Source organism: Trichoderma breve, chromosome 5 (genome assembly GCF_028502605.1).
Source record: "Trichoderma breve strain T069 chromosome 5, whole genome shotgun sequence".
NCBI classification, from domain to species: Eukaryota; Fungi; Ascomycota; class Sordariomycetes; order Hypocreales; family Hypocreaceae; genus Trichoderma; species Trichoderma breve.
Genome location: NC_079236.1, coordinates 1941948 through 1968146, shown reverse-complemented (window position 1 = coordinate 1968146; position 26199 = coordinate 1941948). Strand labels below are relative to the sequence as shown.

Below are 26199 nucleotides of genomic sequence, written 5' to 3'. Positions count from 1 at the left end.
GCTGAGAATCTATGCATGCAGTTGATGCCACGGGTCAACCGCCAGTCAACCGTTGCTACCGCCGCCCAGCTGTCTTATTCCATTACTGGGCGACATTTCTCTGCCGATTGAAGCCGATTTGCATTATTGCCAGCACTGGATTGGCCATGGTTTCGGTGTTGTCACGCATATCCATCGGCATGCAAGATTAATCAACTAATTTGTGAGCCGCTGTTACACACACGAATGTGCTACTTGAGCGGCCACTCAATTCTCGTCATCGAATCTGGCCGACGCTCAATATTGGTGCTACCATGGTAATACTTAGGTACGTTGAATTGTCCGTGCAGCATTAATTTGGCCGATTCCAAGCTATTGATATTATAGACTTCGCTTAGGAATTCAAGGGAGCTTCTGAGTACACAGAGTGGAGATATGACGGCTGAATGTCTGAGAATGCATGTAACACACATCATACAACTAATAAAATATGCAAGGCAATTCATGCATCAGTCAGACTGACAGGCTTAGTCAAAAGATGGACTCGATCAAGAATCTACTGTATAAATATCAGGTCAAAATAACATTCCATTTTGATCATTTAAGCATCTAGCAAAGCCTACATATATCATCAAGTAAAAATCATGCATGTCTTTATCAATCCGGAAGAAAAAGAGAAGTCACTCTCTAACATCACCATGACACCCCCGGGTGCTCTTCCAGCTTCTCAGCAGAAGTCTAACCGGGTCGGTGGCTGGCTGCCCCAGAATCCGAAGCTTCTTATCAGCTGGTTGCGAGACCTAGTCGCTGAAGTGAACAAACACAAGCGCGATGCTTCCATAAGCTCACTGTTCTTGAGTGAACCGGTACAGCAACTAAAAGAGCTTATAGAAAGCACCGCTGAACTTCGAATGCTGGCTTCAGGCATGTTTGACGAAGTGCCAGACAGGGCTCCCTACTATGAGGACCCTATTGGGAACAAACAGATCAAATCATACCACGAAATGCTCGAAATGTTCGACTTTGTCATGAACAACAAGGCTCCCTCTTGGAAAAAGCTCGAATACGATGCTGGCTTAATCGGATTCCCATTCAACGCCATCTTGGATTGGCCCATGGCCACAGCCAGTGGCTATGCTTTCTTCCTCAAGCCCGAGGTCAATTCAAAGCTCAAACACATCCTCAATACCTGGAAATCCGAAGTTCTCATGACTTCGAAATCCCAACATGTCATCACGACCAATGAAGATGGCTGGCTCAGCCAAGATTCTCTGATGAGCATCGAAAACGACACCAATCTCAATGGCCAGGAGTTGACATTCCAGCAAATCTTCCAGTGTGATCCACAAGGAGATCCCAAACACTGGGGCTTCAAATCGTGGGATGACTTCTTCGTTCGCAAGTTCAAGAATATTGATCAAATTCGCCCAGTCGCTTTCCCGGAGCAGCCAGCGTGGATAGCAAATTCATGCGAGTCCAAGCCTTTTGCCTTGCAGTCAAATGCCCAAGAGTACGACTCATTCTGGCTCAAAGGTCAAGCATACTCAGTCAGCGAGATGCTTCATGGACACAAATTCGCCGAGCAGTTTGTCGGCGGCACCGTGTATCAGGCCTTTCTGAGCGCCACATCCTACCACAGGTGGAGCTCGCCCGTGTCTGGCAAAGTCATCCATACCGAAGTTGTTGATGGTACTTATTTCTCAGAGCCTACCACCAAAGGCTTCACATCTTCCAAGGGCCCTGACCCAGCTTCCCCAAACCGCGTCCAGAGCTACATCAGTCACATTGCCACGCGAGCCATCTTCTTCATCGAGGCTCCGAAGCCAATTGGCCTCATGGCAGCCATGTATATCGGCATGGCTGATGTTTCGTCTTGCGAGATCTTGCAGAAATTCGACGCCAAATCCCTGCCTGCCAGTGTCGAGAAGGGAGAGGAAATCGGGTTGTTCCACCACGGCGGCTCTACCCACTGCCTCCTTTTCCGACAAGGAGTGAACCTCGCTTTTGTGACTGGGGCCATTCCGGGAAACAGAGAGAAGAATTTGCCAATTCGAGGTCCGCTAGCAGTTGCATATTAATGCTGGTTTCATCCAGTACCTGTAATCTAGCATCCACCTTAAATATCCAAGAGGGGGAAGTAGACGTGATCAAGCTACCATCAGAGGGTAATCATTTTCATGTTATATTAGCAACTATATACGACAATATATTGATACGTACATTGTTATTACTAGAGTTGTGAAAACCGATGCCTCTTTTGGCGATACTCAATACAAGTAAAGTGCGGTCAAGTAGCGACTTCCTCCCAACTCTTGCTTCCCAACATTTATCGAACCCACCAACAATTAAATTTTTCATCTCTTCTAGACAACAGCATCCCGTTGAGAGATTTTACACGGCAGAGATCTAACTCCGTAAATCTCCAGCAGCTCTCGCTGCGTTGATACAGCTCCGCATCTGTCTTTTCTCGTCTCTGGAAGTAATCGACGGAACGCCAAGCTCTTACAATCATTAATCAAAGCAAATGCATGACCTCGAGGATAACAGAGGCAGAAATGCCGCCGAAGATGCCGCCTCTGAGCCTCCCTTCTTGTCTCTTGACGGAACCACAGAACCCAAACCAAGGGCTAATCCTCTCCATGCCATCGCATGGATGGTTGTCAATACTCTGGCGACAGTTGGCATAGCAAGTAACCCCTAAAACACACCCGACGGTAGCATGTATTTACGCCTTCTAACAAATGGCACAGGTCTTCACTAACAAGGCCATCTTCTCGGAGCAGCGGTGGAAGCAATCTCAGCTTACGTTTGCTTTTATCCATTTCCTCATGACTTGGTTTCTCCTTTTTGTTCTCTCTCGATCACCATTTGGCGTCTTCGTCCCTCGTCGTGCTCCTAGACTGCACCTGATCCCTCTGGGTTCCGCGATGTGCTTCAACGTCATTCTGCCGAATCTATCGTTGGCCTACTCAACCGTCACATTTTACCAAATTGCACGCATACTGCTGACACCAACGGTCGCCATCATGAACTTCGTTCTATACGGCAGCAGTCTTCCTAGAGGAGCTACTTTCTCCCTAATCCCCGCCTGCGTAGGCGTCGGTTTGGTTACATACTTCGATTCCATTCCAGTGGACGACCAAGCCATCAAGACCACATCTAGGTTGGGAATTATATTTGCGTTTACAGGCATCTTTGCTTCCTCTCTTTACACGGTCTGGATTGCCGGCTATCATCGTAAACTCAACATGAACAGCATGCAACTTCTCTACCTTCAAGCGCCAATGGCCTGCTTCTTTCTCCTCTTCTTCATTCCCCTTGTCGATGATTTTTCAGGCGCCATGTATGTGCCAACTCGACTGAGCACACGAGTGCTTGTTATCGTAGTAGGCCTCCTCTGCCCACCCCCAACTCGTGAAATTTCAGCTTACCCTTATTAGTCCACAGTGTTTGCTTCACTGGTCAATATTTCTCAATTCTACATTGTAGCACAAACGGGTCCCGTATCGAGCACAGTTGTCGGCCACGTCAAGACTTGCACCATCGTGGGTCTTGGATGGGCCATGTCTGGTCGTGCGGTCAGTGATAAATCCGCAGTTGGAGTTGTGATAGCAGTAGCAGGCATCACTTCGTAAGTCTTACACACACCCCCATGATGCTAATGAAGGCTAACCGAGTAGATACTCGATCATCATGTTAAAGAACAAGAAGATGAAAACAAATAGATCTCAGTCCACAGGTGAGAAGTGATGGAAGTTAACGTAGACCAGAGAGGGTATGGCATGCATATGTCGACGGATGTATTTAGCGAACTATTCCAAGGGCGCATCTTGTTGTCAGAAAAATGTCAACATGGTGAACGTAAAATTAGTTGTCTTGTACTCAATGCCATAAATAAATTACAAATTGAAACGCTTCCTGTCCTTCTCCATCTTGGATTTCCATTCCCATTGAGTAGCGTCCTCACCCTCGCTTCCAGCCCGTCCGATGCCCTTATCAACACGCCTCAGCTTCAGCGTGAAGCGTGGACCCAGCTCCTGCAATCCAGCGCGAATGCTCTCAACACCCTCGAGCGCTTTGCCCTCAGCATCGACGACACTCTTCTCGGTCGCGCGCTTATCACGGAAGGCGTATCTAAAACGTCTTACGAAGATGAAATCTCGCTGGTTATGTAGCGCAACAACCTGTCGTCCCTCGAACTCTGGGCGCGGGGGGAACATGGTCTGGAAGAGCTTCGCAGTGAGAAGACCAAGCGGCGTCTTGAAGTTGTTGAGCATCAGCTCGGGGTAATGGTTTGTGGGGTTGCCGTGGCCGGGAAGCTTTTTGCCCTCTATCCAGTTGGATATTGTGAAATGGAACGTCGGGCCCTTGGGCAGGTGAACGATGGAGAGGCCCGTGGGCTTTTTGAGGTCTTCCTTCATAAGAACGACGGCAGTGTAGTCCTTGCTGGCGGAGAATTTGCAGATTTCGCGGAGAGAGTATTTGTATCCGTAGCGGTGGGATGATCGCGGGATGTATCTGGAATTTGGGAAAAGGGTGCAGAGCATGTGTGCCTCGTCGTGAAGGGTGGAGTTGAGGGACGTGGTAACGAGAATCTTGGGTTCGGGAGGAGGTTCGTCGTTGAAGAGAGAAGGGAACTTGAGAGCTAGTGAGATGGGCGTGAGGTCGAGGTTCGTGCTCGTTGTTGACGGAGCAATGCTGGGGACTCTCTGAGCTCGCTTCTCCCTTTGCCTCTCTAGTCTAGCCTCTCGCGCCTCCTCGTCTTCGTCTTCGTCAGAATCCAGCATACTGTCGTTATCATCGTCATCATCCTCTTCCATCTTCTCTGCTGCCTCGATTGCCGCTCGCTCCTCGGCTTCGGCCTGCTCGATGCGTCTTCTCTTCAATTGCTCGAGATCCACCACAGCGCCAAGACTGTCATCATCCACATCGTCCCAGACTCGCTTGTGTTCCAATGTCCGCGGGACATTTTTGGCAAGACGGGCTGCCTTGAGCTCGGGGTCGCGGTTCTCTTCTCTTCGGCGGCGATGTCGTTCTTCGTGGCGTTCTTTGTTGCTTGCCTTCTTGTGGGCGATAAACAATTCCTTGCGCTTCACCTTATTGGCCACTTTGAGCGCCTGCACGGGAGGCTTTGAGAAACCCATCGTGACAACGTTTTGATAGTCGGCGACGAGAGATTGGTGTTGGAGAAATGGCTGATGGTAAAATCCAAGGCCCGACACATCGAGTTGTCAGAAAATTTTAGCGGCATGTAACTTTTTTTGCTATATTCACGCCTAGACGATTAGATAAAGATAAGATAAAGATCTCATACGCGACTTTTAATTGGCTTTACTGTGTGAAAAGATGGGTCTAGCGCTACTATGTATACTGCCAGGGTTCGTATATCAACAAAAATTGGCTCGAAAAAAAGTTTTGAGACAAGAATCTCTCTTATCGTGAGGCTGGTGTCTCTATCGCTGAACAAATTATTCTTCAGCCTCTTCACCTCACATCGGTCGACTTCCCATAACCGGGGAATTCAACAGCGAAAATGACGACCAACGGTACCAAGAGAAGAAAATTGGCTCACGATGCCTCAGATGACGAGGCGCAATCGAGAAAGGCTCAGAAGGATTTCTTCAAACAGGCCGCCAATTGGGACCTTGAAGACAGCTACGAGACTCGTCGTCGCAAGAGCAAAAAGGCCAGCAAAGAAAGCACCAAGCTGCCAATTAAGACCGCCGACGGTCGCCTAGAGGTCCTTCGGGAGCTTGAGAAGGAGGAAGACTTGGTATCTGTCGAGAGCGACACAGAATGGTTAGAGGGCCGAGAGGACGATATCGAGTCAGAGCTCGAGGAGGTGGAAGAAGAGGCGCCCACCGTCTCCGAGGCTCAGCAGATCCGAGAAGCGCAAGAAGAGCTGGCCAAGGCTGCCACGGCTCTGAATGAAAACCCAGAAGAACATGTCGGCTCGCTCAAAACCCTGGCTACGATTGGCGAGTCCAAGATCCCCGCTATTCAGATGCTGGCCCTCATGACGCAAATGTCGGTTTACAAAGACATCATCCCTGGATATCGCATACGGCCTCAGACCGAAGACGGGCCGACGGAGAAGGTGTCCAAGGAAGTTCGCACAATGCGCCAGTATGAACAGGCGCTGGTGTCTGGCTATCAGAACTATGTCAAGGAATTGGCTCGGTGCGCCAAGGATCAAACACCTGCAATGAGAGGAGGACAGAGTGTTTCTGGCATTGCCATCACATGTGCCTGCACCTTGATAGCTGCAGTCCCGCACTTCAACTTCCGCTCCGAACTGCTGAGGATCTTGGTAAACAAGCTGAGCCGGAAGAAGATCGATAACAATTCAGTCAAGTGTCTCCAGGCGCTGGAGACATTGTTCCGCGAAGATGAGGATGGCAAGCCAACAATGGAGGCAGTTTCACTATTGTCCAAGATGATGAAAGCCCGAGATTACGAGGTAAACGAAAGTGTTCTCAACCTCTTCCTTAGCCTTCGCCTGCTCTCTGAGTTCGCCGGCAAGGCATCACAAGACACGGTTGAGCGCCCCGAGGCTGCCAAAGTGAAGAAGGGCAAGCGAGAATTCCGAACAAAGCGAATGAGGAAGGCCATGAAAGAACAGAAGTCTCTGGAGAAGGACATGGCTGCCGCGGATGCATTGGTCGACCACGAGGAACGGGAGAAGATGCAGTCTGAGACTCTCAAGCTCGTGTTCGCCACGTACTTCCGCATCCTGAAAATGCGCGCTCCCCATCTGATGGGTGCCGTGCTCGAGGGTCTGGCTAAATACGCTCACCTTATCAACCAGGATTTCTTTGGTGACTTGCTCGAGGCGCTCAAGGATCTGATCCGACACGCCGACGATGATGTTGACGCCGACCTCGCCGCCGAACACGAGGACGACGACAGCGTGTCCATGAGAAACCTGACGCGCGAAGCTCTTCTCTGCACTGTCACCGCATTCGCCCTCCTCGAAGGCCAAGATGCCCACAACTCGCGCAACACTCTCCATCTCGACCTCACCTTCTTCACCACCCACCTCTTCACCTCCCTTCTCAACCTCTCAATCCACCCCGATCTCGAGCTCACCAAGATGACCAACTCCACATCCTCCGTCTCCAAGATCAACGTCCAAACCACAACCGTCCTGCTCCTCCGCTCCCTCACCGCAATCCTTCTCCCCGCATGGAACATCCGCTCCGTGCCGCCTCTCAAGCTAGCCGCCTTCAGCAAGCAGCTCATGACCGCCGCGCTGCAACTGCCCGACAAGTCCTGCCAGGCTACCCTCGGCCTGCTCAACGACGTGGCAAACACCCACGGCAAGAAGATTGCCAGCTTGTGGAACACAGAGGAGCGTAAGGGAGACGGGCGCCACAACGCCCTGAGCGATACGGTCGAGGGCAGCAACCCATTTGCTGCGACAGTGTGGGAGGGCGAGCTTTTGAAGAAGCACTTTTCGCCAAAGGTTAGAGAAGGGTTGAAGTTGTTTGAGAAGAGTTTGCCCACATCATCTTAACCCAACATGCAATTAAAGACGAGCAGAGGAGCGCTGATTTAGATGGGAAATTGGATAAGGCATCGGTTTACATCACTGCATTATAGTATAAAAAGTATCAAGATAATAAATCATTTCAACTTGACTGACCCGGTCCAGAGCCTATATAAGCAAGCAATGGTTTATGACCAGTAAACTGATAGCACTTTTGTCCGCCTATGGCATGTTTGTCGCTGGCAACAATAGCCAGATAGATCTGCAGAAAGTCAAAATCGTAGGCGACCTGAAAGAAGTAGTTGGCTCCTATAGTTACACTTCATGCCCATGACGAGGCTGATAATCCCTTCGTCACTGTAACAGAGACTTTCGACACTCCATTGGTGCTGACAGTCTGTCCCTGGGCCTTACCATTACTCGAAACGACGGCTGTGGCGACGGGAGAGACCTTGTTCGGGGGCGAATGATCTGTGACTCGGTTTTGATTTGCTCCAGCACTAAATCTCTGAGGCACATTGTTTTCCTTGGCTGCAATATCGCCGACGGAATGACCGTTGGCTGGTGGAGCACCTGAAGCCGTTGCCTCAGTAGCATTGAGATCCAACGCCTTGGGCAAGATTTTGGTCAACGTGTCAATTTCTTGGCCTAAGCTTGGCTTTTTTGCTACAATGGATAGGAAGGCATCAAGGATGTTTCCAAAGGGAGCATTTTCTGATGCTTGCGGGGGTATAGCGGGAAGATGAGCATTTGTCGAAGTACCATTGCTGATCTCGGTTTGCTTGATAGTGCTGATCTTCTCGGATTGGTTGATGGTACTGATCTTCTCGGTTTGCTTGATAGTGCTGGTTACTTCACTGGCGATAGAAACTGTGTTCGGCTGAGGCTGCGCAGTATCTGAAAGAAGTCAGTCAGCCACCTGCCAGTAAACTGGTCGGACTGGTTATGCTTACCTCGTGCCTTAGCACCCGATGCCTTAAGGAAATCCAAGCCTGAAGTCCCAATGACGGACTTTCCCGCTCTCCCAGTGGAGAAAGAGGTGGTAGCAGAGTAGTTTCTCTTGCTAGGAGGGGGGATTGAGCTGTTAGAAGGAGGTGGATTCTGGATAGCTGGCCTGGTAACTGGAGGCTGTCGAATCAATGGTGCCGGTTGGTGATGCTGGGGCACGTAGATGACCGGACGAGAGCCATAGCCATAGCTACCACCGCAGACGTTCTTCTTCTTTGCGGGTTTGGATTTAGAGAAGCTTTGGGCAAGTTCTCTTGCTGCCCTTAGCTTCTCGTCGTCACCAAAGCCACTCATTTCCTGTTGTGGTTTGATCCAGATGATTTCTGAGGCGATGGAATAGGCAAGGTGGTTGAAAGGTGAGAAAGTGAAGGCGAGGTTGAGGAGTTGAGGTTGAGGAGTGATGGCAGCTACCCTTTATGCGTGCACGTGAAAATCAACAAAGCAGTGCCAGCTGATATGCAATTGGATCTCAGTGTTGCATGTAGGCCAAACAGAGGGCAGTTTTAGGTAACCTCAGCGCATAGGATAAGGAATACAGAGCGAGAGTGCAGCGTGCTCATAGTATTAGCGTATGCAGGGTGCCTTAGAAGCATCAAACTGACGCTGCTGCTTCTTCACCAGCTGCTACATATGAATTGTAAATTACTTAGGCTGCTATATAGGTGATTAGAAGTAACTTTGGTATGATATAGTGCCCATGAGTAACAATTCGATTCTCGCCCGCTCAAGCAAATAGGCCACTCAGCTCGATTCTCTATGGTATAAATTTCGCTACTATGCTCCTGTATTCCCAAGGGCTGCTTGTTGATGCCTTGCCCAATAACAACACGACACATTTTCGATTCATTTCTCCCTCTTCGTTCCAATAGTTGTTTCCACAGAACCAATTTGAGTTGGCTTGTAGGTGGTGCTGGGGGTCTCATTAAGCCAAGGCGAGTCGACTGGGGCCACAAGATTCTGCACGACAGCAAACAGAGCGTCCGCTCCCGGCGCATGTCGAGAAACAGCCACCGACGAGACTCTCGGTATACCGAGTACGCTACCAAGTTTTTCAGAACATGGCTTGGAAAACCCGACAAGCCGTATCTTCTCTTTGTCGGGTAGATTTCGAGACGCGGCCGCGACCAGCTGTGGGAAGTGCTGATTGAACGCTTGTGACTGGCTTCCCCTAGCGACAAAAATCATGGAATAGTCATTGTGAGACTTGTTTGACTCATCAGGAGGTGATGTATGCAATCCGAGATTTTTGGTAATCGAATTGAAGCCAACGTCCACGCTTGCACTGAGCTCTGGACTGGGCGGAGTCGGTATCTTGACTGAGTTTGGTACCTCGTCTACCTTGGACTTGGCTCTTTTTTCCCTTTTGGCAGCCCGCTTTCCTTTGGAAGTTTTTGTGTGTATTCGGCGGTGCTGCCCTATAGGGCTCAAAAGGCTTTTGGTGTCGTTTATCAGTATGATGTCAACTTCAGAGCCGCGACGAGACATCACGGCTTGCAACGACATAAGTGAGGCGGAATGACATACTGGCAAAGGAGCTCCAAGATTGAGTCTTGGTCATCAATTGAGATTTCGGGCCTATTGTAATCAGCTACCTTACGTCACCAGTCCTATGCTTAACCTCCTAGGTACTTCTAGGTATATAGAGTTGAAGAGGACGTACCATGATGAGGTAGAGAAGGGCGTGTCAAGGTGGTGGACAAGCCGTTTTTTCGCTGACGGCGCAGCCATGACGAGTGGACAAGTGTCAAGTAGACTATCAAACCAAAGAACGGTGAATCAGACCCAAAAGGTAAAAAAAATTAGTTGGGCTTTGAGAGCGTCTATATAGGGATGAGAGTATGAAGATGGCTGTCCTCAGTCACCACGGGCTTGGCACCGGAAATTCTCAAATCACCTAGGTAGGTACGTACCTCTAGGCCCGATATATACAGTGCGTAATACAGTGCATGTCTTTCTCAGTTGCCGTGAAATGGCGCGAAAAACTCTCCAACGAGAATTAATTGACGAGAGAAAACACTGTGGCGCTCGAAAACCGATTTATATCAAACTTAGGTACACATTAACTTCTGTAAAATCAGTATAGTAGCTACATGTACCAGATATTTGCGGCCAATTTTCCCATTGGTTGATGTGTACATTTTAGATAACTTTCACAAGGTATTTCACAAATTACCCATATTTGTAAGAATGTTGGTTCGTACAGTAGAATATCAAAGTCGACAGCCATTCCATTGCAAAACTTGCCTATAAGTTATTGGCAGCAGAAAACGTGCAGAAATCAGCTGTGAATAGGAGGTATCGTGTATTTTACAGAGCAGCAAAAAGTCTAAGCCTGGTGAGTGATTAAAAGAAATACCTAGAGGTTCTTCTTCTTTTCATATTGTACCTGGTATCTAGTCGAGCAGCCCCGTAGATACTCTCAATGCTAATAGGGCAGAGACGAGAATTGTACAAGTTAATGTTGCCTCCAGGTACTGGTTATATAGCTCGCACACGCTGGACACGGCTGCAAGGGACAAGGCAGGCACTCACCGTGGCGCATTCAGGCGTTTGCAAAGTTAATGGCATCAGTCGCAGCCGGAGCGCAGAAACGCAGCCCAAAGCACTGCTGGATTTTGCGCCCGACGGACTGGCTGGCTGATCGAAGGTGCCTTTTCTTTCGCCCTGCCCTCTCTATAAAACCCATCCATTGATCCAGGCTGCGCCATTCACAACGTAAACTTACTAACCAGCTGCCTCACAACTTACAAGCACCCATAGTTTCTTGTGCCCTCACCTCATCCTTACTACTGCACGCATTACTTACACGTTACTTTACACACCCATCACGACCGCTCAGGCACCAGCGCATTCTGCTTTTCCCTCTATTCTCCCCAGTACTGACCCAGTAATACCCATACGAGTATATACGAATCAGGTACCTGTCGGCGCCTGATCCACTGGCAGTTACCGCCGCAGGTACTGCGCTAACACCCGCCCCAGGTAAGGCAAACCATCCATGGATGGCACATTTAGTAGCCGCATACCTCAGGTGCTGCTAAGCTCCCCGATTTCCCTCTTTGGCCCTCCCCACCACAGCATTACCTCAGTTGATAGCTACCCCTCGCCTTAGTTCCACACAAGCACCGCGTCCCTCCAATGCCGATTTGGCTTGATCGCGAGTTGCAACCACTTTTTTTTCTTCCGGGATTGATATTGGGGTTGATGCATCGGTCTGGCTCTCCAGATTGCTTGTCCTCCATCTCCATCTACGGTGCATAGCTGCAGCCTCTCTCAGCCCTGTCACAGTCACAGTCACAGCCCCGATGCTCATGCTTATCTCAATCTCGCCGCACTCATCCTCTCACACATGTTAATTTTCTGTAGCTGCCGCCCAGACGGCCCTCGCGTCGCCGTGACGTCTTTGGACTTCCAGGCTTCGTGCTGCATCGATCCCCCACACCGGCCAGATGGGTTTGGCTCCAGCGACGTCCGAGTTTCCGGGGCCCAAGGCCTCTCCTGAGCCAAGCTCGACCCGGCCGAATCCCTTCGACGACAGCGACGTCTCTTCCCGCAAGCGCCGGCGCACGTCTGCCTCGGGCTCGGGCTCGGGTTCGCCATCTGCATCGGTCGAGACAGGCGTCTATCTGTCCGACTCGGGCTCGAGCCCATTCTACACCACGGTCAACACCATCCCTTCTCTTGACGGCACCGTCCAGCCCAGCCAGGAATCCAAACAGCCTCGCACCCCGCCTCAGAATGTCGACTCCCCGACCATCCCTCCCGACCCCTCGACGTCGAGCCGAGTCACTACTATTAATCTTAGAAACCCACCGTCGAGGGCGTCTTCAGCATCTCCTACCCGTATGCGATACTCCCCTACTGCCCCTGTGCGCTACGTCTCTCCATCAACATTTCGAGAAGCAACCCCAGAAGAGGACAAGGCCAAGAAGAGCGTCGAGGAAGCTGAGCCTGACGTAACTACAAATAACGATGGCGGTCCACGAACTCCACCCACAGGCTGGCGCGCCTCCCTCAGCCCGCCTATTGAAGAGCTGTTCCCTACCGATCATGAGATGCCAGACCAGGCAGGGATCGAACTGGCCGCCGACACATTCAGCCCCCTCGATGCTGGCAATCCTCCTCCTCCTGTAGACCCTACCATGCAGTTTCCTTACCTTGATTCAGATACTCTACCAGAGACTGTGAACCGTCTACGTCAATTCCTATCTGAACGTTAGTATTTGGCAATATCCTCATCTCTGGCCTCGAGAAGCTAATCATTTTGTAGAGCCACCCATAGAGCAAGAAATGGGCATCTGTGAGCAGCTCCGGGTGTGGTTAGACCTATTCGTCGAGTTCGCAAAGGCCAGAGACCCGGAAGTCATCTGTGAGTCGGCTTATAACAACAGGGCCTTTTGGCAATCGTTCCTAGGTCTCTGCGCTCTAATTATAAACAAAAAGTATGTCATCAGGGTGCAAATCAACTATTTGAGACCAGCCAGCTGACATTACCTAGCCTCTCCCCTTCAGCCCCTCCGAGGCTGCCAATCCTGCAGAGATTGGCATTGACGCTGTCCCACTCTTTCGTTGCGCTCACGGCGCAGTTTGTAATCGTCGATTTCCATACTGTCCGCGACTGGCAGATCGATGCTTTGCAAACTAGTTCCGAAGCCCCGCCATTGATTTCTCTGGACTATCTTCGACAGTTCCATCAGTTGGCGCAGCGCAACAACCTCGGAGTCGGCACCGATCCTGGCTCGCCTAATGCCGCTTTATTGGGCAGACCAAATTTAGTTGCATATTTCACACGACAACTGCATGACTTTGCTAGAGGCGTCATCAAGTCTCTTTGCGTCTTTGCAACGCGCCTCATCGAAATCGTACAAGCATTACCGAGACTGGTCAATATTCTTACGCCCATAATTCAAATTCTCACAGACTGTCTGAATGAGTCTTATCGTACTTCGCGCCGAAGCACACTGGATGAAGCCGCTGCCAGGTCAGATCTGATCCATGTTTACAGCATTTGGGGAGATTTTTCGACGCTATTACTCGCAATCATTGAAAAGCATGTGGGAACTCTGAGCAGTGATGGTGTTCCTGTGCAAATCGCCGCATTGGCGGATTTGCTCAAACTTTGTCTTCTATGTGATGACGAGGGAAATATCACAATGCTCAACGAGTACAAGGCAAAGTACCCGGATCTTGAAGGGCCGCTAGTTATTGATGCCATTGTATGGGGGTGGAAAGTGGGCATCCTTGAGAAGCTGATTCGATCTGGCCAGATGCAGCTACGGGTCAATTCCGTTTCTACCATGTGTTCTGACCTCGTCACTGCTTGGAAACGACATGGCCTTCAAAGTGCTGTCCCAAACCGCCGTTACACCGACCATCTGGGCCATATACTTCTCCAAACAAATCTGGTAGATTACATTCTCGGCCCAACCTGTCATCCGGAACTTATTACTGAGAGCTCCAACATCATTGGATATTTGGTTGTTACTAAAATGTACCAGAAGTCGCATCTCGATCTTTTGTGGCAGGGAATTACGGAAAGTCAGGATCCCCGCGTAGCGAAAGCTGTTGCTAAGATGACAAACTCAATCGCAAATCTTCTCGACTATCCTGCAATCATCTCCATCTATGAGAAGCTCCAAGCTCTTCCGCCCAAAGAATTCAGCCAGGCAATCAGGGCCGTCTGGGAGACCCTACACACGGAACTGACATTGCGATGCAGAGCGGAGGGAATAACGCTCGGTTTTCTTCCTTATGACCTCTGTTTGAGATTGCTAAGACAGGCATTCTTTTGTTCACCCGCCTCTCAGTCGTTCACCCTTGAAGCACAATCAACGCTTATGGATAGGTTCAGGGTCCTTTTGCAATTTGGTCCAGATAGCCAAGGGCGTCAAGAATTATACTCAAGCTGTGTCAAAGATATTGCGGACAAGTCACCCACCACACTGGGCAGCTTATGCTGTTTATCAATGGCCATTCGCCCAAATATGGCTGACGAAATGAACGTTCTCATTCAAGAGCATGATCTTGTACGATTGCTGGTGGAAGAATTGGAGCATGCTATTAAGCTGGCGCGGACTGTCGGTGTCCCTTCGGTGGTCTCCGGACGCTTCAACCTGCCACGAAAAGAATTCATTGCCAATCTCATTCGCCTCCGACCAGACGCAATATCCGAAGAGTTGGGGAAAAAGCTTTGGGATCTGCTCGTCGGACCAGCTTGTCTTTGTGATGACGATAGAAATTCAGGCTGGGATATCTTCATAGATATTGGCCCTGGGAAGGTATCCAAAAATCCGTTTCTGCAGCTCTGTTTCTCTCAATATTTGCCCAATCTCCCCTCTTCCTGTTTTGGCCGAGGAATGCTCCTCTGTGTCAAGAAAATGGTCCTCGCAGCAGTTAATAATGTTGATGTCGACTGTGACCTCGACGACGATACGTTTCTAGAGGAAAATGGCATTGAACAACTCTGGAGATTTGTTATGGGCACCGACCATGCGGTGCTTGCAGAGGAGGCAATTGGCACTTTGACCGTTGGTGTCTACATTAAAAGTCCAGTCATTACGGCATATCCCTTTAATCGAGCCCGTCGCGTTCAATCAGCTTTTGTCGACCGCTGCTTGGTCCAGTTGAATGACTCTGCAAGGAAAATTAAAGCATCGAGCGATGGAACCTCGAGCGGCGAAGATGAGCCAATGGTGATTGTCGCAACCGAAGAGGAGGTGCAAGAGCAGGAGCGTATCTTCACCAGAACTTTGCAGCTTCTCCGGGTCTTTTTGGAGTTTCATTATACGAAACCCACCATGTGCGCTCCCGATTTCCGATCAATCTTTTACGAGACGCCATGCCAAGCTGAAGGGGATCTCACAACGCTCAAGTACCAGTCTTTTGACGGTGGCCAGGCAACGGAAGTAAAATCATTGCGCATTGGAAAGCTGAACACGGCAGCTCATCTGTTATCCAACTTGAAGTTCGAGACCGGCTTCGATAATTATCGTGCGTTTTACAAAGGGCGACAATTCCTCCCCCTGACGCAGCAGATGCGTACGTCTCTAGAAAGGCTACACGTTGAGGAAGGCATGATATTAGTAAGACGCGAGGAAAATGACCTTTCAAGCTCGACTCAAGTCCCGCCTTTTGCATCACCACTCGAGATTCAGGTCATGTCTCACTTTTCGGAGCTCTGGAGCCACCTAGGTATGGAAGATAAGATCGCAAAGGAAATGTACAGCCTCCTAGTCAAGCTCCACACCGACCGTCACATCATCGACTTGTTTGAGAGCCCAACGACCGTGTACACGGATCTTTTCCCCCAAGGTCAGCCTTACAAATGTCTATATGCCGTCCATGCGTTTTCCAAATACATTGAATCAGTTCGCTTGGCGGAATCTAATAGCGACGAAGTTGGATGGGACAAGGATCGTGGAGTCTCCCGAGTCTCCTACAAAGAGATTCTAAGAACGTCTTCCACCTTGATCGCACAGGCAATGTCTGATGAGAGCCTTCTGGATCAAATAAATCCTGCGTTGCAGATTGAGATTATGGGAGCTTTAATGCATACTTTTGTGCAACTCTTACGAAGCGCACGGGCGCTAGCAACATCGCCTACCGATTACGAAGTTACGTATCCAGATCCAAGTCGCCTTGTGGATATTTTGACCGACGCAGTGAATGGTGGGGAAGGGGATTCTTCGCTGACTTTAATCGACACCACGCTCTCCTCCATATTGCAACTGTGCCTGATGCACAGCGTCTTTATGAACGGCCTTGTGAATCTTCCTTCGTTTAAGAGTATCCTCCATAGGCTGATTCTGTTTGACTCCCGCTCAGCGGTAAGGAGGCATGTTGTCGGTATGATGAGAAAGGCAGTGGAAATGGAAGAAGCCGCTATAAATGCCTTCCCGGAAGATGCTAGGCCACCGTCTCCCCTGATGCAATACTTTTGGTTGGTTGCTTCAAACCTTCTCTTGGAAGCAGTTGGTTCTCATTACCAATGCCAGGAGTTCTTTGATGGGCTCGATTACCTCTTTTGCAAAGGCGCCCAGGCCATACCTTGCGAGGTCAACACTCCGCTCTTCGCTGGACAGGTCTGTGAGCTGCTGCTCAGCCACACCTCGAAGGAACGGCTCGATCAACCAGATTCGCAGGATTTTGTGGCAGATGGCCTGTTGACTCTTCTTCTCAGATGTCTGCAAATAGATAGCACGCTGCCTGCTTCTGCGACATTACCAGATGATATTGCTGAGACCCTATTTCATATGCACCTCTTCCCACAGCGGCGAATTCATCCAGCACAGCCCGTACAAAAGGTGCTGCTGAGAACCGACACGCGAGCAAAACTGTATGAAGCAATTTTCACATTGATCAAGGAAAACCAGTCCAGGTTCAGCTCGTTACTACAGTGCCTCAATGATCTTGTCCCATACTATTTGGATGAGGAAGATGGCATTGATCCCTATATCTACGAGCTATCATACCAATTTGACCGCAACAAGGCCATCAGAATGCACGGCTATGTGGGCTTGCGGAATCTCTCAAACACGTGTTATTTGAATTCATTACTCACTCAGCTCTTTATGAACACAGCATTCCGTCGATTCATACTCGAATTCAAAATTGACGATTCCGATGATTCTCAACAGTTGCTATTTCACACGCAAAAGGTATTCGGCTATTTGCAAGATAGTTACCGCCGCTGTGTCGACCCTGGTCTATTGGTCGGCTCTATCAAAACTTATGATGACGTCCTAATTGACATTCACAACCAAATGGACGTGGAAGAGTTTTACAGCTTGTTTTTCGACCGGTTAGAGTCACAGGGTATGACAGATGACGAGAAGAAAGCGCTGCGGTCAATCTACGGTGGGCAGCTTGTCCAGCAAGTCAAGTCGCAAGAGTGTGAGCATGTCTCTGAACGACTCGAGCCATTTTCTGCCATACAGTGCGATATACATGGGAAGAGCACTCTGCAGGAAAGCCTACAGGCTTATGTGCGTGGGGAGGTCTTGGAAGGTGGTAAGTGAACCGCACTCATATCATGTGTTGCTTTAATTAGGGTACTTTGGCTGACGAAAAGCGATTCTCCAGATAACAAGTACAAGTGCTCCTCTTGCGACCGACACGTCGATGCTGTGAAGAGGTCAGTCCTGATAAAGAAGAAGAAAAGGAATAACTTGACTTGGCAAATTACTAATGGAGCGTCTTTACAGGGCATGCTTGAAAGAAGTACCAGATAACTTGATATTCCACCTTAAGCGATTCGACTTTAATCTTCGTACGCAGCAACGGAGTAAAATCAATGACTACTTCTCATTTCCCTCGACAATCGATATGAGGCCATATACAATCGACCACCTCAGTAACCCTATGGATACGGATCAGCAAGAGGATATGTTTGAGCTAGTGGGCATCCTTATTCATGCGGGCACGGCAGAATCAGGGCACTACTACTCTTATATCCGAGAGCGGACATCGACGGTGGACCGTCCCAGCTGGGTAGAATTCAATGACGATGTCGTAACGCCATGGGACCCGCGTCAAATGGCGGCCAGCGCCTTTGGGGGTAGCGCAGGCCAGCAAATGAGTCTTGATTCCGGCGGCTCAAGCTTTGACAAGACCTACAGCGCCTACATGTTGTTCTACCAACGCTCTTCATCCCTAGTTGCAGAGCAAACCACACCGTATATTCAAGAGGCCATAACCCCTCTGCACATTGACACCGACACCCCCCTGAAGCAACATATTCTCGATGACAATACGCTGCTGCTCAAGCGACACTGCTTGTATGATCCCAGTCACGTAGAATTTGTGCAGCATTGTTTCAGGCACGCAAAATTTCTCGAATATGCATCGTCTCCCAGCCCAGATCAGCCTCAGCCCCAAAATTCAGACAGTGGCCCAACAACCGTACCGCCTCACGCATTAAAAACCATAGCAATGGAGATGGCTCTTGGCCACTTTGACCAACTGGTAACTCGAGTCGAAGGCACACCAAGTTTTGATTCATTCGCGGCCATGATCCGCTCAGCCGTAGTCGATTGCGGAGCCTGCGCCTTTTCGTTTTTCAATTACTTCCATGTCCATCACGAGGCCTTTAGGGGCTTGGTGCAACGAAATCCAGACGCCAACGTCCGTGCCTTTACTGGTTCCACAATGGCTATTGTATTGGGCAAAATCGCCACTGAGACACCGCATATTTACGATCGACCAGTTACGATACAGGATGATGATGGGAGCGAGTCTGCGTCCAACTCTTCAGGCCGCGGAGAGTCTCCTCCGAAATCATACGTCTTGGAAGAGGTTATGGTCGCGTTCGACCGTCTTTGGCGATACTTTCAGTTCCATATTCGCTCTTGGGATGAAGTCTTTGGCATGATGCTCCAGTTTGCCATGCTCGGGCCACGGGAGGTTGCCCATATGTTGGGGAACGACTTTTTAGTCAAGCTGTTGCGCATCATTGCAGCCGATGCGTCCATGGACCTACAGCCCAACTACGCAAAAATGTTGCACAGCATCTATCGGCGACCGTCTAACCGTCCACCGCCATATGCATCGATCCTAAAGCTCATTAGCTACCTTTTATCGCAGCTCGAGCCTACACTAGGCGCGCAGTATATTGTCGATGCGCCAGAAGAACGACTGGCCTTCCGCGAGCCACCGTTTCCCTGGACCTCCGATGAAGTCCACATCATCCACGACCACCCCGAGCGTCAGCTGTCGAGCATTTTCGTCGAAAAGCTCCTCGCCATTGATCAAGCGCGTGAGGCTACCCACAATATCTTGGGCCGCTTAACAGCAGTGTCGACCCAAATGGATCTCAGGGTATTTAACACGCTACGGAGAAAGCTTCAAGGAGAATCGACGACGGAGCCGTTGGATCCATTCCTGCGAGGCGCCAGCGCTTATCTGGAAAACACTCTGTCTGCTAACCACGGCCAGACCCTCACACGGCATATAGCCGCTCAGGCGCAGAGCCTACATAGCACTGAAGGCATGGCGTTTCTGGAGCACTTTCAGACATCGTTACATTTGAAGAGAAGAGACGGTTCCATGGCTCAAACCACGGCAGCCAATAGCCTCGAAACTTTGCCAGATTGGGTACCTCATCTTCTTGTAATCCCAGATAGCGAACTGAGGTACAATACCGAGCAATTTCTGGATACAGAGCTCTTCAGCTTAGCGCCCGAGGTCTCCGGAGAAGACACAACAATGCACGATGGACGAGAGGCCGTAAGAGATGTTATTCAAAGGCTGGGGATAGCGTGCCTGCTCTACCTCCGCGATGCACATATTAGGCGTCGCATACTCATTGGACGTGAGACTGCGAGCGCTGTGGTGCGAGTAGTCAGTAAATGCGGCGCTTATTTCAGCGAAAACCCGGATAGTGACGACAATGGTGCCGATTTCAGAATGCTCCAAAACGGTATGCATATACCTCTTGACTACTCACAAAGAAGCTCTGATGGCTCTCCTAATGCTAACGCCATCTACACAGAAGTCGTAGGTACTTTGAGGAGGTTTGTTGTTGATGAAGAAGTAGAGGATGATGGTTCCGGTATGCTGCTTGCCATCCACCAGTTGCGCAACCGCCGGTTGCGCTTCAGAAGATTCAGCGACCCCCGTTGCTAACCTTGCTTTCACACATTCTAGATTGGGAGGGTTCTTGTATCTCATCAGATCCGGTGGATTGCCCGCCGGACCTTGGAGTTCAGCAAATTGGGGAGCCAGATGATGCAAACGCTATATGAGGCGTGTACTGCTTCCGACAGAAGGATGGTTTGACAAACTTGCTTGATTTCAATAGAGAAGGCAAGTGTGGAGTTTACGGGGTCCAGGTTGATGTTTACCGTTCGATACTCTTTCTTTTTTTTTTTTTCTTGGTCTTGTCTTTATTTCCTTTATTTCCTTATTTTACCGCTGGTCTCATCATACACCTTCCTCCCTATGTCGTTTTTACTCACCAGGACGGACTAATCAGGGTACCGCCATCGTCTGAAACAACAGGCACATATAGAAGCGCATGGGTGAGCAGGTTCTGTAAGACCATGGTGATGGATTTGGGCATAGCATTGGGGCGAAAGGCGCAGGGAAATCCCAGCTCACTATGAGATAGCAATTACGAAATCACGAACTAGGGCAAGGAGAAGGGTTTGTTTGTTAATCGCGGCAAGGACTGAATAGACTGGTATGAAGCAATGTTATACCACTGATTTTCTCTTTTACTTTCTTTCCTCCCGTTATACTTTCTTTGATCCTGTTGATTTTCTCGTAGACAACTGCGTCACTTTTTATGCAAGCTGTAACGTCATTTGCTTGTGAGAAGCGGCGTCCCCGGAAGATGCCGAGACTAGGCCGACAAGACAGACGTGTCTGAAAGTGCAGTGTAAAGCCACCTCTGGGGAATGTCACTTTGATTCACATGAACCATGTCAATGTGACATGTACAGTTGATGTAAGTATATACATATACACGTGATTTGAAGTGCATGCCATCTAACGTCTTGTTTACCAACTTCCTACTATACAGCATCAGATCAACAACACCTCAGTCTCCGAGCCGGTCCAAAACCCAGGCCGGTGGCGTATAAAAGGTGGTTCCCGTCAAAGCCGTAGAAAAGTCGAGAATGCGATCGTGCTTTCCGGGAGGATCGCCGACGAACATGCGCTCCAGCATCTTCTCAATCACCCAAAGACGGCGCGAGTAGCCGATAAAATACGTGCCGAAGACGCCAGCGCCAGGCGAGCCAAAGGGCATGTTGTCGCGGATGATGCTGTACTCGTTGCCGTCGTCGTCCTCAATTGTGGCCAGCGTCTTGTGCGCCTGCTGGTGGCCGTCGGGCTGGTCGTCGAGCTCCATGTTGTCGATTTTGGTGCGGCCGATGATGGCCTCTTGGGTTTCCGTTGAGAGGCCGGTCCAGCCGCTCATGTCGTGGACGTACTTTTGCACGACGACGTAGCTGCCACCCGCACAATCGGAGTCCTCGTCGGCGATGAGCACAGCGTCTGGCACGGAGGGGCCGACGGGGTTGGCGGTGCCGTCGACGAAGCCCAGCAGGTCGCGGGCGTCGAAGTAGCGGAAGCCCTGCGTATCATCAACAACCGTAGCAGCATCACCAAGCTTGAGAAGAAGCTGGCGCTCAAACTCGAAGCAGATGTCGCGGCGGTCGGAGCGGATGTGGAAGAGCAGGTCGCCGGGGGTGGCCACGGCGGTATGGCGGTCTCCGGCAATCTCACGGAAGGGCCGCAGCTCCTTGGGGCGGCGGAGGCCGGAAATGCCGTCGGTGAGAAGGTCCCAGGCGTCGGAGCCGATGCCGACGGCGCAGGAGAACTGGGAGTTGAGGTCGCGCAGGGAGACGTTTTTGGAGAGGTCCTGGACGCTGGAGAGGACGGAGCGGACAGTTTGGATGGCGGAGGGGGAGGAGGAGTTGATGGTGAGGACGAGGAAGGTGGCGGCCTTTGTGAGGGGGTTCTGGACGGCCTGGGGGACGCTCATGGTGCTGGATTTGGCTGGGTTTTTCAATGATGGTGTTGATGAGTGAAAGAGAGCGGCTGAGAAGGATCTATATAGGTGTGAGGATGAGGGTCGTCGTGATGCTGAGAGGGACGAGCGGGGTCTTAGTTGACGGAATCGAGACTGAGACTGAGATTGAAACTGAGCTACAAACAGACGATGGCCGCGATCAAATCGGACGAGTCTCTGGCTTCGAAGCTGCACGGCACTGGGAGCAATGCGATTGACTATCGCATCCATACCTCAATTAGAAAAGGGGGGCAGACGAAGAGGAAATGAGGTGGTTTTTGCTTATTTATTTACAAAAGGGAAAAAGCTCATGGTGTGATTTCGAAGCTAAATGTGTTCTATGAGCAGTGAATTTTAGATTGGGATTAGCCTACTTTTTTTCACTATGTAGTTTAGCTTTGCATGTGCTTTTTCTCTTTGGGATGGGAAAGCTGAAGATGGGAAGTGAGATTTCAGATGCTGGGCGAGTTGTCTCTGACGTCAACGGATCCAGTTCTGGGAGATCCGAAGGGATTCCGAGATTCGTGCGACCAATCGGGGGTTGGGGGATTGTCAGCGGGGAGGTAGCTCGCTGGCTTTTACTGCTTTTGGAGATCTAGATACCCTGGAACGTGGGAGATTGTATTGTTTACCTAGGTACTTTGTGGTGCTTTGTATTAATGGGATTGTGTATACCTACTTATTATATAATTAGGATGTTTAAGTAGACTCATTAGGCTCTTTCCGATGACTACGGTGGAAAGCATAAGATACACAGGCGTGTTCTTGTTTTTGCCAGAAACAACCTTATTATTACATATAGATACCTCTTAGTACCTCTCAATAGTATATCCGCATTAATGCCATTGTACTTAACATCAAGGCTGTGAAACTAACTTTGCGATATCCCAACTTTGGAACAAAGCATAGTCTCCAGAGTAGCTTTATCTATTAAGGAAGCTGAGAGATAGTCAACATACCTAGTACTTTCAAGCCACAGGCGAATAGAGTCTTCCTATCTTCACCGTAGAATATTGCTATTTTCACCGTAGTGCTCCGCATCACAAGCTACATTTACCCCCTCAATCGCAATTACCACAGACGGATTTACAGTATAGCAGATTGGAAAAAGATATATCGGCACTTTAAATTTAATGTCAACATTTCTCGCAAACCGGCTTATTCATACAGCTCGTTGACTCTGGATTAGGAGACCAGCATACATATAACTTCAATAACTTCCTCAGCTTCGGGGTCAGTCTTAGGGTCAGTCTCTAACGAAGCAGCTGTCGCAGCCAGCCTCGCCATAGAAGAGGCTGTTGCGGATCCTCTCAATTGTCATTTTGTAGTTCTCATAGCCTGCGAATTTATATATAACTAAGAGCCCCTCATCAACTATGGTAAAGAAATTACGATATCATAGTCTTGTGTGACGCTATAATATACGTGATGCGCCAGGGCGTCACACTGTAATTGGGTGTGGCCTCGTGGGAACTGTGGTGTACGCGTAATAGCTTTTGTAGTAACATTCTACGGTGAAAATAGGAAGACTCGGCGAATATATAGGTACTATCGCTGTTCACAACTTGAGCAATTCACACGAAGGTTATGGCTTCGGTTTACTTTTCAATAACTTTTCATCACTCCTCTATTCGCCTCATGCTCGATAAGAGGCAGAAATCGAACGCATATATAACATCTTCAGACTCCCCAATCAAAAATCTTGACTTATATTCTTCACAAGCTCCAGACTCCCCAATCAAAAATCTTGCCTTATATTCTTCACCAAAGAGAACATCTTATCCACACTTCTGTGATATATCCTCCCTTACTTATCTTTTCTCCTATCGCCAATATGGACAACCACAACCACCTAATGGCAGGTATACAACTTCAAAGGACCTTACAGAGATATCTCGCATCGGGCAAGAGTCTTAAAGACAAACGCAAGCTCCTTTGGTATATGGAAACCCGACCATCCCTTAGAGATGCTGCTCCAATCATCCGCTTGGAGGAAATCGAGCCACGACTGGAGTTGATTGCTGTAATCCAAGCGGCTTATCACGAGTCACCCTGCACGGCGCAACGCGACCCTGACGGGGATTTCCAGTTTACGGCTTTACAATTGGTGTATCTTCTAGTGATACCTATGGAACATTTGCGTGGCATCAGTGCCACGCCAATGGTTCCTTACATACCCTATCTCAAACTAGAAAATTATCTTTCATTTAGTAAGCACTTCCTTGATTTCAATGCTTGACCCACAGGTTGTTGTCTGCTTGTATACTAATCTTGTAATCCAGTGGTTCTAGGCAGACTGCCGGATGATGCCATCATCAATAGAGGCACCGCATCTTCAGTGCCTCCAGACGACACACACACTCTGTCTACAGGCAGCGAGATGCCTATCGACGAAGACGCAAAGGAACGAGCCAAGTGCATCGCCCGCGATGGTGGAGTCTGTGTCCTCACCGGAGCGGCTTACCCAGAAGTCTGCCATATTGTGCCATTCGAAATCAACGCAACCCAGGCAGGCCTTGCCCATTATCGCGAGCAATTCTCTCACTTAACCAGACTCCTGGGTAAAGAGAGTCATGCTCAGGTTATTGGGCTTCTTGATTCGGGGCTTGGTTGCTCTAACAAAGCCTGGAATATGCTTTGCCTGCATCCGACTCTTCGAGACTGGTGGAGGAAATGTCTCATTGGTCTTAAATACTTAGGCATGATTCCTTTTTCTCATCAAGTGGGTTATCACGCCATTCAATTACAGTTTTATTGGATGCCTAGGGGTCATGATATTAGTCCACAAGATCCTGCTCAGCCAGACCGTGATATGATCCAGGAAATGCTTCAGATAATAGAGCAAGACGATGATCCTATTACTGAATCACAAAAATACAGCTCCTCCCTTCTCGAGACCGGGCAAGTATTCAGCCTCAATATGCCGGCAGAAGACGCAGTCAAGATGAAGCTGATGATTGATATACAATGGGCCAACGCACGGCTCGCAGCGATGTCTGGCCTGTCAGACAATTGGGAACGGCTGAATCGTCGTCCTCGCGTGTTGAATGTCGATGGTTGGCTTGAAGACAGATGGGGATGTTAGCAGATATGAGAAGGGAAATAGATCTAGAGACGAGAAGAGGGTTTGTTTGTTTGTTTGTTTGTTTGTTTTATTATTAACGACCACTACGAGATGCTAGTTACATGTCTACATCTGGGCAGTAGGTCGGTAGGAGCCACGGTGCCGGACTCGTGTTCGACAAGAAGAGGGTAGCAATAGTACTAGATACCAGAGAAGAAAGTTGCAGTTAGATTAAGTGCTGCCCAACGGCGGTGGGCTAAATCAGCCTGATTTCCTTGCATTCATATCGCAACAACGTGCTCAAGACGTGCATCAAGGACCATCTCTCTCTTCCAATTATTCCACTCAGTCGCCCACCGTATTCATCCCCCGCACTGACGTGGCAGTCGTAATGCTGGTCTTAGCAATCAATCGTGGTGCTAATGCTTTTCCCGGAAGAGCGTGCCGAGTGTTTCTCATCGCGAGAGTAGTTCAGAAAGTCTTCCCACAAATGTTGGGATCCGTCCGTAAAACCCCCGCGCGTTTATGACGTCTGCCTGGCTCGTGTTTCTTGCATTCTGTCCTTGATGTCCATGCTGTGAGAATGCGGGAAAATTGTTGGTTCACGATCCAATAGTATCTGACGAGAACAGGGGTCCGCCGGAACACCATACATAACCCCCCCTGACGCGACCACTTCCATCGCGCCCAGGGGCCTCCGAGTCTGTCCGCGGACACAAACTACCCCATCTCTCAGCCAAAGTGGCAATGAGATGGACCGCTAATCGTGGGATCATTCAAAATCCGCCACCGCTCGGCCGATAGGTACATCAACAAGTATCTAGATCGCTTACAAGGGGGTGCCTGGCGAACACTCCCGGTGTCCCTGTGGGATTCATGACTCGGTTGATGCGGCTTCACCCCCACAGGTGCTACTGCCGAAGAACGGTTGGCATGTGGGAATGCTAATGTGTTGCAGCTGTATGGAGTAGACGTAGCCATCCAAGGACTGAATACTACAAACAGGGCGAGCACGAAATCGCGCCTCAAAATCTCGTGTAAAAGTCTCACGTCTTACCTGTGACCTACTAGCGCTGCAAGAAACTTTTGGGGCAGCTCAAGAGGAGACAATTGCAAAAATGGAGCAGCATTCTCCTCATTTACGTG

The 26199-nt window shown here is 49.6% G+C and overlaps 9 protein-coding genes across 9 annotated transcripts; 5 read left to right on the top strand and 4 right to left on the bottom strand.

Annotated features, from left to right (window-relative positions):
- Positions 1–677: 677 nt before the first annotated feature.
- T069G_08276 (phophatidylserine decarboxylase domain-containing protein) lies at positions 678–2057 on the top strand (the record flags this gene model as incomplete). Its single annotated transcript, XM_056175486.1, has 2 exons — positions 678–837; positions 904–2057. 2 exons carry the CDS (start codon positions 678–680, stop codon positions 2055–2057), a joined length of 1314 nt encoding a protein of 437 aa, XP_056026435.1.
- Positions 2058–2503: 446 nt separating this feature from the next.
- On the top strand, positions 2504–3729 carry T069G_08275 (uncharacterized protein; the record flags this gene model as incomplete). Its single annotated transcript, XM_056175485.1, has 4 exons — positions 2504–2665; positions 2730–3365; positions 3420–3610; positions 3660–3729. 4 exons carry the CDS (start codon positions 2504–2506, stop codon positions 3727–3729), a joined length of 1059 nt encoding a protein of 352 aa, XP_056026434.1.
- Positions 3730–3878: 149 nt separating this feature from the next.
- T069G_08274 (brix domain-containing protein) lies at positions 3879–5123 on the bottom strand (the record flags this gene model as incomplete). The annotated part of the gene is made up of 1 exon (XM_056175484.1): positions 3879–5123. The coding sequence occupies one exon, from the start codon at positions 5121–5123 to the stop codon at positions 3879–3881; it is 1245 nt and encodes a 414-aa protein (XP_056026433.1).
- A 389-nt stretch (positions 5124–5512) lies between these two features.
- Positions 5513–7495, top strand: T069G_08273 (nucleolar complex-associated protein domain-containing protein; the record flags this gene model as incomplete). The annotated part of the gene is made up of 1 exon (XM_056175483.1): positions 5513–7495. One exon carries the CDS (start codon positions 5513–5515, stop codon positions 7493–7495), a length of 1983 nt encoding a protein of 660 aa, XP_056026432.1.
- A 295-nt stretch (positions 7496–7790) lies between these two features.
- Positions 7791–8770, bottom strand: T069G_08272 (uncharacterized protein; the record flags this gene model as incomplete). Its single annotated transcript, XM_056175482.1, has 2 exons — positions 7791–8365; positions 8422–8770. The coding sequence occupies 2 exons, from the start codon at positions 8768–8770 to the stop codon at positions 7791–7793; spliced, it is 924 nt and encodes a 307-aa protein (XP_056026431.1).
- A 549-nt stretch (positions 8771–9319) lies between these two features.
- On the bottom strand, positions 9320–10204 carry T069G_08271 (RNase P subunit pop3 domain-containing protein; the record flags this gene model as incomplete). Its single annotated transcript, XM_056175481.1, has 3 exons — positions 9320–9908; positions 10001–10051; positions 10137–10204. The coding sequence occupies 3 exons, from the start codon at positions 10202–10204 to the stop codon at positions 9320–9322; spliced, it is 708 nt and encodes a 235-aa protein (XP_056026430.1).
- A 1721-nt stretch (positions 10205–11925) lies between these two features.
- Positions 11926–20217, top strand: T069G_08270 (ubiquitin carboxyl-terminal hydrolase domain-containing protein; the record flags this gene model as incomplete). Its single annotated transcript, XM_056175480.1, has 8 exons — positions 11926–12691; positions 12747–12918; positions 12975–17485; positions 17558–17609; positions 17680–18362; positions 18405–19892; positions 19965–20024; positions 20120–20217. 8 exons carry the CDS (start codon positions 11926–11928, stop codon positions 20215–20217), a joined length of 7830 nt encoding a protein of 2609 aa, XP_056026429.1.
- Positions 20218–21014: 797 nt separating this feature from the next.
- Positions 21015–21962, bottom strand: T069G_08269 (dyp-type peroxidase family domain-containing protein; the record flags this gene model as incomplete). The annotated part of the gene is made up of 1 exon (XM_056175479.1): positions 21015–21962. The coding sequence occupies one exon, from the start codon at positions 21960–21962 to the stop codon at positions 21015–21017; it is 948 nt and encodes a 315-aa protein (XP_056026428.1).
- A 1861-nt stretch (positions 21963–23823) lies between these two features.
- Positions 23824–25074, top strand: T069G_08268 (uncharacterized protein; the record flags this gene model as incomplete). The annotated part of the gene is made up of 2 exons (XM_056175478.1): positions 23824–24199; positions 24272–25074. The coding sequence occupies 2 exons, from the start codon at positions 23824–23826 to the stop codon at positions 25072–25074; spliced, it is 1179 nt and encodes a 392-aa protein (XP_056026427.1).
- Between the last annotated feature and the right edge of the window lie 1125 nt (positions 25075–26199).